The sequence below is a fragment of the Myodes glareolus genome, chromosome 9, assembly GCF_982192425.1.
Source record: "Myodes glareolus chromosome 9, mMyoGla1.1, whole genome shotgun sequence".
Classification (NCBI taxonomy): Eukaryota; Metazoa; Chordata; class Mammalia; order Rodentia; family Cricetidae; genus Myodes; species Myodes glareolus.
Window position 1 is genome coordinate 95,410,308 of NC_142034.1, and position 16,443 is coordinate 95,426,750.

At 49.2% G+C, this 16,443-nt stretch overlaps 1 protein-coding gene across 2 annotated transcripts; it reads left to right on the plus strand.

Moving 5' to 3' along the window:
• Positions 1-1,984: 1,984 nt before the first annotated feature.
• Tbc1d24 (TBC1 domain family member 24) lies at positions 1,985-12,301 on the plus strand. Of its 2 annotated transcripts, XM_048436300.3 has the most exons (7): positions 1,985-2,949; positions 3,602-3,619; positions 4,135-4,293; positions 5,286-5,349; positions 5,619-5,714; positions 6,367-6,598; positions 6,967-12,301. In XM_048436300.3, the coding sequence occupies exons 1-7, from the start codon at positions 1,985-1,987 to the stop codon at positions 7,119-7,121; spliced, it is 1,689 nt and encodes a 562-aa protein (XP_048292257.2). In that variant the 3' UTR covers positions 7,122-12,301. The 2 variants fall into 2 exon arrangements, with proteins under 2 accessions (XP_048292257.2, XP_048292259.2); XM_048436302.3 differs by lacking the exon at positions 3,602-3,619.
• Positions 12,302-16,443: the final 4,142 nt, after the last annotated feature.

Here is a 16,443-nt window from a genome sequence, read left to right on the forward strand (position 1 = left end):
CAGAGTGGTGTGGAAATTTCCTAAACTCACTGAAGCAGACCCCCATGGCGCTGATGGACAGTTCTACCGTCCGGATCAGAAAGGTCAGTCCAGTGTGCGTGAGTGAATGTGTCCGGGACAGCAGTCTTTTTGAAGCGTTAGGACAGCTCTTGTGCATGGTCTCTTAGTATATCTCACCCTTTGCTGTTCCCTCCGCTGCCCTCTCCTCTCCCTTATGATCTCTCCCTTTCCCCTCCTTTCCCTTCCTCTCTTTTGTTTTCTGGGCTTGAGGCCAAACCTTAGGCCCCATGCATACTAGACAGGAGCTGCATAACTGAGCTCCATCCTAGCCGTGCTTTGTTTTTTTAATTTTATGTGTATGAATATTATTGTTTTGGTTTTTCAAGACGGGGTTTCTCTTTAGAACCTGTTCTAGAACCAGCTCTTGTAGACCAGGCTGGCCTCAAACTCACAGAGCTCCACCTGCCTCTGCCTCCCGGGTGCTGGGATGAAAAGTGTGCACTAGCACACCTGTGTATTTTCTTTTCATGTATTTTATGTTCATAAATATGACCTGTATGTATTTATGTGTACCATGTGGTTCCTGGTGCCCACAGAGGTCAGAAGAGGGCACCAGCTCCCCTGAAACTGGAGTTATGGATGGTTGGGAGTCACGATGTGGGTGCTGGAAACCAAACCTAGGTCCTCTTCAGGAGCAATAAGTGCTCTCAACAGTTGAACCCTTTCTCCAGCCCCATATTTTTATTATTTTAAATTGTGTGTTTGTCTGTGCTTGGGTAGTCCATGTGAGTGCAGGTTCCTGTCCTCTGCAAATCAGTCCTTGCTCATACCTGCTGAGCCTTCTCTCCAAACTCTGTCTGTTTAAGGTAGAGTCTCACGATACTACTCAGTGTTGAACTTCCTGTGTAGCTCAGGCAGACTTGGAGCTCACAATCCTCCCGCCTCCCATCCCTCCGAAGTTCCGGTGTTTCGCACGTGTGCACTGCACTCTGTCTGCCCACCCACTTCTTTTCTGTGTGCCTGAGTCACGACAGCTGCCAGGTAGTGGGATAGCATCATCTCCAGCATTCTGCCTGGAGTTTACTTGGAGCCAGAGCGTCTAGTTTGAAACTGTCACCTTCCGTTTGTCCCTCCACACCTGTACTACAGAATTACACCCCAGGCCCCATTTCGTACCCTCCTGGTGACTTCCCCTGGAATTACCCTTCTGGAACTTAGCTTTTAAACTGGCAGAGGAAGGTCAGAGCTGCCTCTAGAGCTTCTCCATGACCAGGGATGCAGCTCAGAGGTGCAGTGCTGGCCTAGTCCCTGCTGTATGCTGAAGTCAGCATGCCCGTGCCCTCCAGACAGCTGGGCTGAGCCTGACCAACACCCAGGACTGAGAGGGAGCTCTGTCAGGCTGGGTCCCTTCGATCCTTATTTGTTTTCTGATAGCCTCTAGGCTACAATGGCCTAAGTAGATCTTCCCAAGTGGAAAGCTGTTTCTAGTAAGGTCAGGCTTTTTCATACATACATACATACATACATACATACATACATACATACATACATACATAAATCTTTTTTAAAAAGGCCTTCTGAAAGAGAAGTAAGCACTCCTAGCCATCCAGCCATCTCTCTGGCCCACAGAGTCAGGCTTTCAAAGCATTACTGGGAACCTGTCCCTGGCTTTTCATTATTTGGAACCCATGACCTGTTCTGTTAACGCATAAACTCTGTGAAAAGAAGTTGTTCTCCAGAGTTAGTGATGACTTCTCAGAGCAATTATTTATCTTCATAACCCTTTTAGAAAAATAAAAACGAAACCAAGTCCTTTAAAAGGTGAACTTTCAGTGCCTGTACTAAAATGGTTTTCAATCCTCCAGGGTGTGTGAGATGACTGACCGGTTGACAGAAAGTCCCCAAGGACGGGGCTGCAAGATTTAGCCTCTCTTAGTTCCCTTCCTGGCAGCCTGGAACCTGCCTCCCAGGTACCTCAGGCGCCATGGACTCCCCAGGGTACAACTGCTTTGTGGACAAGGACAAGATGGACGCGTCCATCCAGGACCTGGGGCCAAAGGAACTGAACTGCACTGAGCTTCAGGAGTTGAAGCAGCTGGCACGCCAGGGCTACTGGGCTCAGAGCCACGCCCTGCGGGGGAAAGTGTACCAGCGCCTGATCCGGGACATCCCCTGCCGCACGGTCACACCTGATGCCAGTGTGTACAGTGACATCGTGGGCAAGATTGTGGGCAAGCACAGCAGCAGTAGCCTGCCCTTGCCCGAGTTTGTGGACAACACTCAGGTGCCCACCTACTGCCTGAACACGCGGGGTGAGGGGGCTGTGCGCAAGATTCTGCTGTGTATCGCCAATCAGTTCCCCGACATCTCCTTCTGCCCTGCCCTGCCCGCCGTGGTGGCCCTGCTGCTGCACTACAGCATTGACGAGGCCGAGTGCTTCGAAAAGGCTTGCCGCATCCTGGCCTGCAACGACCCCAGCAAGAAGCTCATTGACCAGAGCTTCCTGGCCTTCGAGTCCTCCTGCATGACATTTGGGGACCTGGTGAACAAGTACTGCCAGGCGGCCCACAAACTGATGGTGGCTGTGTCAGAGGATGTGCTGCAGGTCTACTCTGACTGGCAGCGGTGGCTGTTCGGGGAGCTGCCCCTTAACTACTTTGCACGTGTCTTTGATGTCTTCCTTGTAGAAGGCTATAAGGTATTATACCGAGTCGCTCTGGCCATCCTCAAGTTCTTCCACAAGGTGAGAGCAGGCCAGCCCCTCGAATCAGACAACGTAAAGCAAGACATCCGCGTATTTGTCAAGGACATTGCCAAGACAGTGTCCCCTGAGAAGCTCCTAGAGAAGGCCTTTGCCATCCGCCTGTTTTCCCGCAAGGAGATCCAGCTCTTGCAAATGGCCAATGAGAAAGCACTAAAGCAGAAGGGCATCACTGTCAAGCAGAAGAGGTAGGTGGGCCCCAGGACCCTGTGCATCGCATGTGTGCTCATGCCTCCTGTTTGTAAGTTAAGTGTGTGAGTACATGTGTGTGCTGTGTGTATGTGTGAGCGTGCGTGTGTCTGTGCTGTGAGCATATTGCGTTTGTGGAGTGGGAAGCTTTAGTGGAATGCATCCTTGAGGTCTGAGCATGAGCTTGTCCAGCCAGCCGTTGGTCTGCTTCTAGCCTTTTGTCTGTCCACCTGCTCACGTGTGGATAGAAAGACACTAGAAAACAGGAAGGGCTTTGTAGTAATGGCCTTATTAAGACAAGGAAGCTAGATACTACCAGGGGGTCGGGAGGTCCAGCAGGTGCCAGACTGGGCTCCTAGGGGGTCACATCAGAACAGCTCCTGCTCTGCCCTTCCAGCTCTGAGCTTCGTGGCTGGCATTCTTCTGGATGCTGATTATGGGCTCCTTGTCCTTGGGGAGCAGGGTTGGGAAGAGTCATGGTGTTTGACACCTGACTTTGTAGACTGCTGTAGGCATGGCTGCTGGCATGGAGTTCACTTTCTCCTGGGCCCAAAGGAAGGCATACCTGGGGATCGATACCCACCACTAACCTCGCCTTGTCTGTTTTATTTTTCTTCTTCTACGTGTCCGTTGCTTCCTCCTGTTTCTCAGTGTCTCACTTTCTAAAAGGTAGGTCTGAAACCACACCTCGATGCTTGGCCTCTCTGCCCTGCCTTTCTTCCAGCCAGCTTTGGCTGCTCACTGTCTCCCAGGCCCACCTGGCTCTCCTGGGCTGGCTTCTGCTTTAGCCTGATTGCTGCTTTAGCCTGATTGATACAGGCACTGTCTGTCTGTCTGTTCCTCTTTCTGCCTCACTTGTGAGATCTCCTGGTGCTTGACTGGCTTTGCAGCCTTGCCTTGCTGGAGGCTTACTTCATTTGTCCTGGTTTCTTAAAGAAAAGAGCTTTTGTCCCCCATACCTCTAGGCTGGGCACTTTCCCATGTATCAGGTGGGAGGCGGGGCTTCTAGGAATAATTTCACCCCATTTCTGAGCGGCACCTAGAGCCAGGCTGTAAACCTGGCTGAGTAGGTAAGATATCCTTTCCAGGATATGTACCAAAACGAAACTGTGGGGCCTCAAGGTAAGGGGGTACAGTCAGGACTGTGATCACTGTGGCCTCTCACCCCTCCCCACTTTTCCCAGGCAGTTTGTGCACTTGGCTGTCCATGCAGAAAACTTCCGCTCAGAGATTGTCAGCGTGAAGGAGATGAGAGACATTTGGTCCTGGATCCCTGAGCGTTTTGCCCTCTGCCAACCCCTCCTGCTCTTCTCCTCTCTGCAGCATGGGTACAGCTTAACCAGGTGAGGCACTCCCAAGACTGCATGTCACACCCTGTTCTCCACTTCAGGAAGTGCCAGGGTGGCTGGAAATGAGCCTTTGAACCTGAGATTCTGATAAGGTCTTGCAGAATCAGGAGCCTCTTATCCTGGCCTTCGGTCGTTCCTGGGCTACATAGACTTTGGAAATCATTGCTGTATACACCACAGTTGAGGGCCCTGTGTGGGTATCATAAAGATACAAAAATCAAAGTCTCCATCTTAGGCGCTCAGAATTATTAGGGAGATGTCTTCTGGGCAGCTGGCCCTGGCCTCCCTGCTACCCTTACCCACTGTTTTCATCACAGTCCTGGACCAGTTACCCCTTTTTTGAGACTCTGTCTGTGTAAGCACCTGGTATTCTAGCAGGGACACATTGCCCTCCAAGCTAGATTGGTTGGGTCCAGTTAGTATTCAAGTCTCAAATGACAGCTCACAAATTCTGGACCACCCTTCCTCAACCCAAGTCTCCTGCCTGCAATCACATAAACATTTCAGCTTAGTTAAGAGTCACGTCTCACCAGGTGGTCGTGATGCACACCTTTAATCCTGGCACTCAGAGGCAGAGGCAGTTCTGAGTTTGAGGCCAACCTGGTCTACACAGAGAACCCCCATCCCCGGCTCCTCTGAGCCCCAGGGACGCCTGAGCATCACAGTGGCGAACCTCTCGCCTTCCTCAGTTCAGAGCTGAGCTTTCCCTTGCTTCTTTGGTTCCTGCTTCTCTGTAGTTTTCAGCACTCTGCTTTGCCTGAGGGAGAATTCACTGAGTCTTCTCTTTTGTCACACCATAGCAGCCTGGCCTGGCCCAAATGACATTGCAAGGACCTTAGCCATTGTGGAGAGAGGTGGTGGTAAAAGAGGGTAGAGAGGGTAGTCCCTAGGCCTCTCTACCCTGACCTTGGGACTGACAGTCGGTGGTGCTAATTGGAGGTGCCAGGGAGGGCATGCAGGATAGCACGTGTGGTCTCTGCCCCCAGGTTCTATTTCCAATGTGAAGGACACGAGCCCACCCTCCTGCTCATCAAGACCACGCAAAAGGAGGTGAGGAGCCTGGTTTACTGGGCTGATGCCAAGACCTGAGTATGGATATGGTTCCAACATGGAGTTTGCTCTCATGCTTGAGAGTCACAGGGGAAGACAAAATGACCCAGAGGGTACACTTCCTTAACTCAGTCCTCTCCATGACCTTTGCCCTCAGTGGTGGGAGAATACAACATACAATACCCCTAGGCTGGGACGTGGTCTCTCAGCATACGTGAACGAGAGGACATGCCTGATGACAGAAATCTCACCCCAGCCTTCCTCCCTAGGTTTGTGGCGCCTACCTATCAACAGACTGGAGCGAAAGAAATAAGTTTGGAGGCAAACTGAGCTTCTTCGGAACCGGAGAATGCTTTGTTTTTAGGGTGAGTTGGGCTAAGTGTGAAATCCCTCTGCCCCCTCCTTCCTTCCTCGGCTGTTCGTGTCTCTTCAGACATTCTGAGTGCTTAATCAGCCCTCCAAGACTGAGTGTAGGAGGCTGGAGAGATGGCTCAGAGGTTAAGAGCATTGCCTGCTCTTCCAAAGGTCCTGAGCTCAATTCCCAGCAACCACATGGTGGCTCACAACCATCTGTAATGAGGTCTGGTGCCCTCTTCTGGCATTCAGGCACACACAGAATATTGTATACATAATAAATAAATAAATATTAAAAAAAAAGACTGAGTGTAGGCCCAACATCTGTTCTGGACCAGGGAATTGTCACAGAAGCTGGCACAAGGGGCTCAGAAGTCACCAGGCTGTGTTCCTGGGCCCCAGCACAAGAGCCTTGTTTCATTTTTATTGTAGCAAATACCCTAAAACATAATCTTTTTTTAACTTCTGGGTTTTGCTGGTTAGGCTGTGAGCACCCCCAAAGCTAGCAGGACCTCATTTGCTAATGTGCCATTGCCACAGTCCTCACTTAGGGATTCAGCCACAGCAGAATCATGGCACGGAGATAGGCTGTGGCTTTGGCGCAGGAAGGCCCAGTGAGGTGCCACATGCCAGTTACTCTGACTGCCACCCATTCTTCTCCAGCTGCAACCAGAGGTGCAGCGTTACGAGTGGGTGGTCATCAAGCACCCAGAGTTGACCAGGCCGACATCCTTCAAGTCCTCAGAGACTGCAGCCGCTCCTTCCCTCCTCAGCCAGTCCGTCTCTTCAGACCCTGCTGACCGGCTGTCTCCTTTCCTGTCTGCCCGGCACTTCAACCTGCCTTCCAAGACGGAGTCCATGTTCATGGCTGGGGGCAATGACTGCCTCATCATTGGTGGGCACCTCTTCCCTTCACTTCAGTCTGGGAGGAGGACATGGGGACTTGAGGGTAGCGGAAACTCCTGTGCCCAGTCCTTGTTGACTAGTAGTCAACAAAGTAGACATCTCTGTTAAAGGAAGAGGTCCTGGCTTGTTGGGGGTAGACCAGTCATGAAAGATGGGAGATGTGGGCTAGCAGACAAGCATTAGCCAGGACAGCCAGGCCCGGGTAAATTTGTGGTTTTAGAGGAACCCCTGTAGTTCAAGGATCTCTTTACTGAGATTGCTATTTAGAAGACCCTTGAAGGACAAAGATGATGGCGTATCTAGGTATGAGGTGAATGTTGGTGCAGAAAGACATCTGTTCCCTTGCATATCCCACAGGGGGAGGAGGTGGCCAAGCACTCTACATTGACGGGGATCTGAACCGAGGCCGCACCGGACACTGCGACACTTTCAACAACCAGCCCCTCTGCTCTGAGAACTTCCTCATCTCAGCTGTGGAGGCTTGGGGCTTCCAGGACCCTGACACCCAGTGATGGGTCTGCGTTGGTGGTGACTGAGCCTCGTTGTGGGGTGATGGGGTGGAGGCCAAGCTACCTCTTGAGGGAGCAGGGCATGAGTGAAACAACACTCCCATGAAGCAGGCAGGCTTGCTCTGCAGTGGGGGCGTTGGGAGCTGTGCAGTGGGATCGTCCTGCTTGGACTTGTTAGGCTAGGACCCCTGAACCCTCCTGTTTCTGAGCTCAAGGAGCTATTATGTCCCCAGCCCTGTCCAGTGTCTGCCCTCACCGAGGGTCCTGGGTTGCACAGAGGTGTCCTGTTCCCAAGATTGCCAGGGCTGCATTGCTCTGCCTCTGGACCTCAGCCCCTTGTAGGGAAAGGACAAATGAATCTTGCCAAATGTGGGTCTGTGGTGCCCCCTGCTGGTCCTCTGACCCCTGAGCTATGTTTGCTGCTGCAGGACAGGATAGGGGAGGGGGCAGGATGTGTGCAGAGCTCTGCAGCCCCTCCTGTCCTAGAAGGGACAAACTCGGGAAAGCTGTCTTTTGTCTTCGTGTTTCTGCAGAGCCTGAAGCTCTTGCTGCACCTCACTGCAAGTCCACACCTGAAGGTGGCCTCTGGAGAGACTTTCTTTGACCAACTTGGCTAGTCAGCTCCATTTCCAGGGTTCTCCTCAGAGCTGACTGGACTCTGAGGCTTTTTGCCCTCCTCCTGTCCATCCTTGTAGCCTCCTTGAACTCCTGTAGTCTTGGTGACTCTGTTCCGTTCCTCGTCACTGTAGTGACTGAGGCCCAGGATCACCCGAATCCTAGCATGGCATGCTTGTCTCAGTCCAGCCTTCTGCCTTCCCAGGCCTGTGGTTCCCTAGACCTGTTCATCTGATAAAGCAGTGTGACTTCTGATCTCTGCTGTCACTATGGCTAGCCACATGCCATGTTTTCTGTGTGCTACCCCTTCTCCCGTTACGGCCTTCCAGTCTCTGGATGTCTGTGCTTCTTGAGCCCTGTACTGACCTGGCACAGCAGATTTCCCCATGACCTCCCTCCCGCCCTGTGACCTCCCTCAGCTGGTCCTGAGGGCCACAGATGAAGAGAGAAGAAGAAGCCCAAATGGCTGTGCCGGGGCCGCAGAAGTCTGGATCATAAGAACCGTTGCCTGGTTCCCACATGACTGCGTCTGGCGTGCCTCGGTCAGCATGCATCACACCTGTGCTTGTCTCCACACTGATATCACACTTGCTGTGGGAGCTGCATCCACCCCTGCCCCGTCTAATCATATCAGCTCTCAGCACGGCCACAGTGGCACAAGAGGCAGGGCAGGGAGGAGTTCCCTCAAGTTTTGGGCCACCTGGTAAACCCGCACAGAACTTGGACTCTGCACGGTGAACAGGTCTAACATGCTGGCTTCTAGGACAGGTCGACCTGACTCTAGAGGGAAGGAGTCCTGGGAGGAGCTGTTGCTGCTCACTCTGCAAAGTGGTAGCCCGTGCCGCCATTCCTCTGAGCCTGCTGTCATAGACCTGCACCTCCAACTTCAGTGTTCCTTTACGCCATCTTGATTTTTGTGATTGTTGTTTCTGGCAAGATCTTACTAGGTAGCCTGTTTGGTATGGAACTCACTATGTAGCCCAGGCTATCCTGGAAATGGCTATGTAGCCTAGGTTGGCCTCAAAATCATGACCTGCCTCAGCCTCCTAAGTGTCGCGGGCTCGTAGGCATTAAGCCCTTTCCTGTTGTGTTAACTCCTGGACGCTGAGTTTGGTCCCCAGCCAGAAGGCCCTAGGACTTTCCTAGGCTGTACCATCATGATGCTCACCCATGCGTTGCCACTGGGACTCGGAAGCCTTTCAGAAGCAGGTTAAGTTAACTGAGCAGTGTGTGCAGGGCCCTGAAAGATTCCTGACTGGGTAGTAGGTCCTTGTTTTGTGTCGTCCCACTGGCCTTCCAGGGGTCCAGTCCAAGAAGATTGGTCAGTGCTTAATCACGATTGCATCATAAGCAAAGCTCTTAGCTTTTACCCACAACATACTCAGTTCTTTAAATTTAGTATCTCCTTTTTCCTGACCTTTCTGCCAAAAGATGTGTCATTTTCTTTGTATTTTTGTTCTTATCACTCTTTATCTGATACTAAGTGTTTCCACTTAGTATTTAATAATGTTTTCTATTATTTATTAGCTTTTGATTTAAAAAAATGCTAGAATTTGATGGCATTGTATAAGGAGTTTTATCATCACTTAAACATTTGTTTTTAAAACAAATATTGAACTTAATATAAACCAGTTCATTAAAGTAACTTTGTTACTGTAAACCTTGTGCCTTTGGGGCCTCAGAAAATCAATCTGTACTCTGATTATGACAGGAGCCAGTTTCATGCAGCTCGGGCTAGCCGTAGACGAAGCTTTCCCTGAACTTGTCCTTGTGCCTCCTCGCTCACAGGTGTGTGCCGCTGTGCTGGTGACGCTCACAGGTGTGTGCCGCTGTGCTGGTGACGCTCACAGGTGTGTGCCGCTATGCTTGGTGACAACTCACTTTAAAAATATTTCATGAGACAGCAGTGGCTGTTCGCATTTTAAGAATTTCTCTTCTAATTATTGAACTAAATTACTGTTTTAGTTTTTCCTATTTTTGTGAGCTGCCACATGGGTGCTGGGGACTGAGCCAGGTCATCTGCAGGAGCAGCCAGTGCTCTTAGCTGCTGAGCCCTATAGTTTTTCTTATTTTTGTAAACTGCTTGCTTTTATTTTTTTTCCAGTTTTTTTTTAGAGCAGTTTGTTTTCGGACATTCTGGATTTCAGATTTTCAAGTTTCTCTTACTCATTTCCTGAGTGTGTAAAGCTTTTCTGGTCTCCTTAAGTATTTTGTATTTAATAATTTAGGTTTTGTACCTATTTTTTTAAGATGCTGAGGACTGAATCTAGGACCTTATACCTACTAGGCGAATTGTCTACCACTGAGCTATGTCCTTAGCCTTACATTTGTATGTTGAACTGGTTTTCAGTTTATGTCAGAATTGCTGAGGTGGAAGTTTTTGAAGATCCTCATCCAATTGTCCACTGTAAAAATCAAAAGAATTGAGCAAGCAACACACTTTCTATCCCAGCGCTCAGAAGGTCAAGGCAGGTGGATCTCTGTGAGCTTGAGCCCAGCCTGTTTTATGCTGCGAGTCCCAGACTAGCCAAGGCTACATAATGAGACCTTGTTTTAAAAAAACTGTGGGGCGGGGGGTGATTTGGAAAGAAGGTTCAGCGGTTGGAGCACTGGCTCTAACCGGGTTCAATTCCCAGCAGCCATATGGCAGCTCACAACTGTCTGTAACTCCAGTTCCCGAGGATCCATACCCTTTCCTGGCCTCTGTGGGTACTGTATTGATATATTTCATAGACATATATATAGACGAAACACTCATAAAATAAAAATGAAGGAAGGAAAAATAAACCAGAAATTAACTTGGGCACAGCCCTTGGCTAAACCACAGCCTTGTCTTTCCGCTCGGCGGGAATCCATGCAGTGCTTACGGACACCTGCTTTCTCACGCCCTCACGAAATCTAGACCGTTGTCAGACTCAAAGACGGTTGGGGCTTTAAATTATCTTTGCTTGTTTGCTTTGTTTATGTTTTTTAAGCCACCATTTAGGTTGTAGTTCTCTATAGCAGCTACTCCAAAGTCGCTAGCTCCTCGGTCGCTTCCCCGGGTTTATATGCAGTTATTATATCAAGCATGAATGCCAAGCAGGTCTTCGAGTTCTTTCCCTACCATATCTACATCCGGCCAGAGAGCATGTGAAGTTAAAAGATAATTTCGGTATTAAGATTCTTCCCCGGGGGCTGGAGAGATGGCTCAGAGGTCTTGAGTTCAATTCCCAGTAACCACATGGTGTCTCACAACCATCAGTAATGAGATCTGGTGCCCTCTTCTGGCCTGCAGGCATACATGCAGGAAGAACCCTGTATACATAATTAATAAATAAGTCTTTTTAAAAAAAAAATAGATTCTTACCCGGGCCTGGTGTGTGGAAGGCCATCATGTGTGGAAGGGCCACCATGTGTGGAAGGTGGAAGCAGAAAGATCAGGTCATCCTTAGCTAAATACTTAGCTCAAGGCTAGCTTTGGCTACAATGTCTCAAAAAAAGAAAAGAAAAAAGGACCTTTTTATGACCTCCCTCATTACCTCAACTTCTGATTGTGCTGTTGGCATTAGGTGCAGTGTCGTGAGGAACATTACTACAGACAATGATTGTGTGCAAGCTCAGTCATTTTCTTGAACTGCATGGAATTTGTCAGCATTGTATTTAGGACGAAGAAAGTCGGTGGTTACATGGACACATTGACCTGTGACATGGCAAGAACCAAACCACCAAAACATTTCCATGTAGACTCGTATCTCCTGGTGTGGCACTTGGCTGCTCTGCAGCTGCTTTCTGGCCCTGTCTTCCCACGTGAGGAGACTGGAACACCTCTGCTGTGCATTAGACATGAAGAGCTGGACTCATCCATTAAGCTGCCAGCTGGGCAGGGTGGCACACGCCTTTAGTCCCGGCGCTCAGGAGACAGAAGCAGCTAGATCTCTGAGTTTGAGGTCAGCCAGGGCTACACAGAGAACCTGTCTTGGGGTGGGGAGAGCACTGTTGCTCTTCCAGAGAACCCAGGTTTGTTCTCCAACACCCAAACTGCGGTCACAGCTGCCCATTTCTCCAGTTCAAGGGGATCTTCCACCCTCTCTGGCCTCTGGGCACTGCGTGTAAACAGTGCACAGATACACATGCAGGCAAAATCATACACGTAAGATTAAAACAAAGCTTAAAGTTTGTAAGCTGAAGACTGTTGGGAAAGACGGTCTAAGCATGACTTTGCCTTTTAGATCTTGTGATGGGCTTTGACAGGTGGTCACCAGTTAGGAGTCGTGCACACCTGTAATCTCAGCACTCGGGAGGCTGAGGCAGGAAGACTGCAGGCATGAAGCTAGTCCGGCTTCACAGTTTCATGCCAGCCTAGCTTACATAGTGAGACCTTATCTTCGAAACCCAAAACAAAACCCAGTGTGGTTCCTGGCTGACCCTGCAGAGCATCTGAGTGAGTGTACCAAACATACTCCTGCTTACAGAGCAAAAGTGTGGATTTGAGTAAAATGCAGTTTTGTAATGTGAAAAGTGATTCTGTGATGTTTGGTTAGTGTTGGTGTAAGTCCTAAATAAAGCTGACAACTGGTGAAGCGGCATCGTTGTGTGTGCCATGAGAGTACAGGATGGGACGTCCCGGGCACCCTTTCCCAGGATACACTGGCCATCTCTTAGGAAAAGTCATACACTAAGGATCTATTGCCCTCTTCAAGTAGAGCTGAAATCTGCACCTGCCCATCGTAGCCATGACAAGGAGACCCCACAGAGACAGGTACGTATTCTGCTGCTTCCTTTGTTACTGCCAGCCATGGGAACCCACTTCCTGACCTTGCTTCTGCCTTCTGGCCCTCAGGGTTTATCATTTGGCATAACTGAAGGAAGGAGAAGAACCACTGTGAGGAATCACCAGATGTCTCCAATCGTCTGGTTCCTGTGAAACGTGAAACATAAAACTCAATGTCAGTAGTGAACTCACGGGCTGGAGAGATGGCTCGACAGTCAACACTGGCTGCTCTTCCAGAGGACCCGGGTTCAGTTCCCAGCACCCACATGGCAGCTCACAACTACCTGTGACTCCATTTCCAGTGGATCGGACACCCATACACTAATGCACATAAAATAAATCATTAAAAAGTAAAAGCAGCAGGGCCGTGGTGCATACCTTTAATTCCAGCACTTGGGAGGCAGAGGCGGGGCAGATCTCTGTGTGTTCAAGACCAGCCTGCTCTACAGTGTGAGTTCCAGGACAGTCAAAACTGTTACACAGAGAAACATTCTTTCAAAAAAAAAAATCAAACTCATGTTTCTCCTTCAAAATGAGACTGTTACTTGAACATTTGCATAAGTTAATATTAACATCTTTCCTAATGCCACCTACTTTTTTTTTAAAAAAAAATGTCTGTGGTACTGAGAATTTGATGTGGCATCTTGTACATGCCACTGATTATATCCCCAAACTGTTTTTGTTTTGTTTTGTTTGTTTTTACATTTTTGCTTAAGACACAGTGTCCTAAGGTGCCCAAGCAGCCCTTCTACTCACTCTGTAGCCTAGACAGGACTTGAACTTGTGATCATCCTCCTTAGCCTCCCAAGGAGGTGAGATTACATGCCGGCACCACGAAGCCTAGCACAATGTTTTTCTTTGAAAGGTACAGAAATGCCCGCTCTCCTGTCTAGTTCCTTGATGTGAGGCTTCTGGGCATGGTTCTTGCCCTATGCCTGCAGCTGCTCTGTAACTCTGCTTGCTTCCCCATAAAATAGTGGTTGTCCTCTTCTTCCCTGGTTCTTTTCCCCATATTGACTGCAAGGGTGGATATGGTCTGTCATCTTCTCCTTTGCTGCCTCTTAACTCAAGAGTTTTCCTGTTGTATTGCAGGTTACTCCAGAGGATGCTGGGAGGCCTTCTCAAAGTGGGCCAGGCCCTTGTCTACTAGGCCAGGAGGTACTTGATCCGAGGGCTCCTCCAGCATAACTACAGTGAGCTCTGGTTTTCTGCAGTTCCTCAGATGGACCCAGAACCTGTTTCTGGGCTTTCAAGCCCCTTCCTGGTAGACTGGGCTCCCTGTTGTGAAGCTTTGTAGCTCCTAAGAAAGCTTTACTGTTCTTGGAGGAGGTGGTGGTGCAAGCCTTTAGTTTCAGAACTAGGGAGGCAGAGACAGATGGATCTCTGTGAGTCAAGGCCAGCCTGGTCTACAGAGTGAATTCCAGGACTCCAAAGCTACAAGAAACTTTATCTCTAAAAACAAAACCAAAAAAAGAAGACTTTACAGCTCTGTTGTCCGCTGTGGGCTGGACAACTGTAAAGCCCTGAAAACTTTACAGTTCTGTTGTCCACTGTGGGCTGCCAGCCTCCAGGGCGGAAGTACAGCTGACTGGCTGCACTGCTGATACAGGGCCATTCACAAGGTTTGTCCTACACCCCCAGAATTTCCTAAAATAGCTCTTTCCTCTTTCTGCTGGTGCTTAAAACAATCTCGCGACACAGACAGATGAACCACACTTGTAATCTCAGGATTTGAGAGTGAAAAGTTGATCTGGGGTTCAAGACCAGCCTAGGTCACATAAGACCCTCCCCCCACACAAACAATAAAAACCTGGATTGTGTCTTTGTCTTCTTCCTGTTCTAAAAACTTTATTTATTTATTTATTTATTTATTTATTTATTTTGAGACAATGTTTCTCTGTAGCTTTGGAATCTGTCCAGGAACTCGCTTTGTAGACCTTTGTAGACCAGGCTGACCCTGAACTCACTGAGATCCACCTATGTCTGCCTCTCAAGTGCTGGGATTAAAGGTGTTCGCCACCACAGCCCAGCTAACCTTTTCATATTTTAAGACTTATTTTGAAATAAGATTTTTGTTGGACCCCAGGGTGGAGCCCCAACCACTTCTCCCTCTGTACCTATGTCTATCAACCCCCTTTCTGACTTATTTTAGAGATTTACATGTTTACTCCCACAATAGGCTCCCAGATCACCTTTGCTTTCCGGATATTCAGCGTGATCATGTTACCAAGTGGGGAGACACAGTCAAAGGCATCTGACAAGCTGCTCCCACAGCTAAGCTTACAGTAAAACTAGCTTTAGTCTGTCCCCACTGCCCCCTGGTGGCAGAGTTGCCTCTCTGCCTGCCTGTTCATTCAGAGAAGATCCAGCCATGCCCCTGGCACCAACACTTGAAGTCTGGAAATTTTGCTAGAAGCAAGAGTTGCCGTGTTGGGACCGTTCTAGCTGCCTGCCTTGTAGATACATATTTATTCTTGCTCTTGAGGTCACCCTTGCTATTCAAACTGTCTAGGAGCCAAGCAGCAAGAGATAGATTCTGTGTTTATAGCATTTTATTTATTGATTTTTAAATTTATTTTTAGACAAGTTCTCCATATGTAGCTTTGGCTATCCTGGAACTGGCTATGTAGACCAGGCTGGCCTTGAACTCATAGAGATCCTCTTGCCTCTGCCTCCCAAGTGCTGGGGTTAAAGGAGTGTTCCACCGTGAGCAGGAGGGGTTTTATTTTGCTGGGTTTTTGTTTTGTTTTAATTTGTGTGAGTGTTTTTTTGCCTGCATGTTTGCACATGCACCACGAGGCCAGAAGATGGCATCTGATTCCCTAAACTGAAGCTGCGAGTTGTCCTGTGGACACTGGGCATGGAACCCAGTCCTCTGAAAAAGCAGCAAGTGCTGTTAACCTCTGAGCCATTTCTCCAGCCCCCATTTTTATTTCTCTGATCCTTATTCCATAAGGTATTTATTTCTCTTGCTCAGGATTAAGTCCAGGACACCATGCAAGCTACACACAAATTCTATCATCAAGCAACAACACCCTGCCCCCCAGTGGCCAGCCTTATTTAGTGTTTTTAGATTAAGATCTGCCTGTATAGCACAGGCTATCCTCAAGATTTCCAACTTCCTGTTCAACCCTTTAAATGCTGGGGTTATAGATGTGCACTACCATGCATAACTCAACTATTTTTGGGTTAAAAATTAGCTGCCTTTAATCATATTTCATTTCCCAAAATAGTGCCATTATCTGTGTGCTTTTGCTTCCACTGACCATGTCCAGGCCACACATGGTTCTATCTCACCAATGTACGAAAGCACAGTGCCATGGTGCCATCTCTTTATAATCTTGTCTGTCCCATGTCCTTGTGTTCCTCTCCCCCGCACCCAGGCCTCCATGGTGACTTGGAAGGAGGCTGTTGGCAAGATTCCTTCTGGGACACATGGTTCTTGATGTTCCAGAAAGGCTATTGCTTCTTCCCCTCCTTCTCACCCTCTTCTTCTTCCCCCTCTTCTTCCTTCCCCTCCTTCCAGCCCTCTTCCTCTTCCTCCTCCTTCTGACCCTCCTCTTCCTTCCCCTCACCCTCCTCTTTTTCCTCCTTCTGACCTTCCTCTTCCTTCCCCTCACCCTCCTCTTTTTCCTCCTTCTGACCCTCCTCTTCCTTCCCCTCACCCTCCTCTTTTTCCTCCTTCTGACCCTCTTCTTCCCCTCACCCTCCTCTTCCTTTCCCCTTGCCCTCCCCTTTTTCCCCCCTCTTCTTCCTTCCCCTCCTTCCAGCCCACCTCCTCTTCCTCCTCCTTCTGACCCTCCTCTTCCTTCCCCTCACCCTCCTCTTCCTTTCCCCTCACCCTCCTCTTCCTCCTCCTCCTCCTTGCTTTCCTTTTACTTCCCCTTGCCTGCCCCCCTTCCTCCTATTTTTTCCTCCCCCCTCCCCCTGCCAACCTTTTTGTTTTGTTTTTGTTTT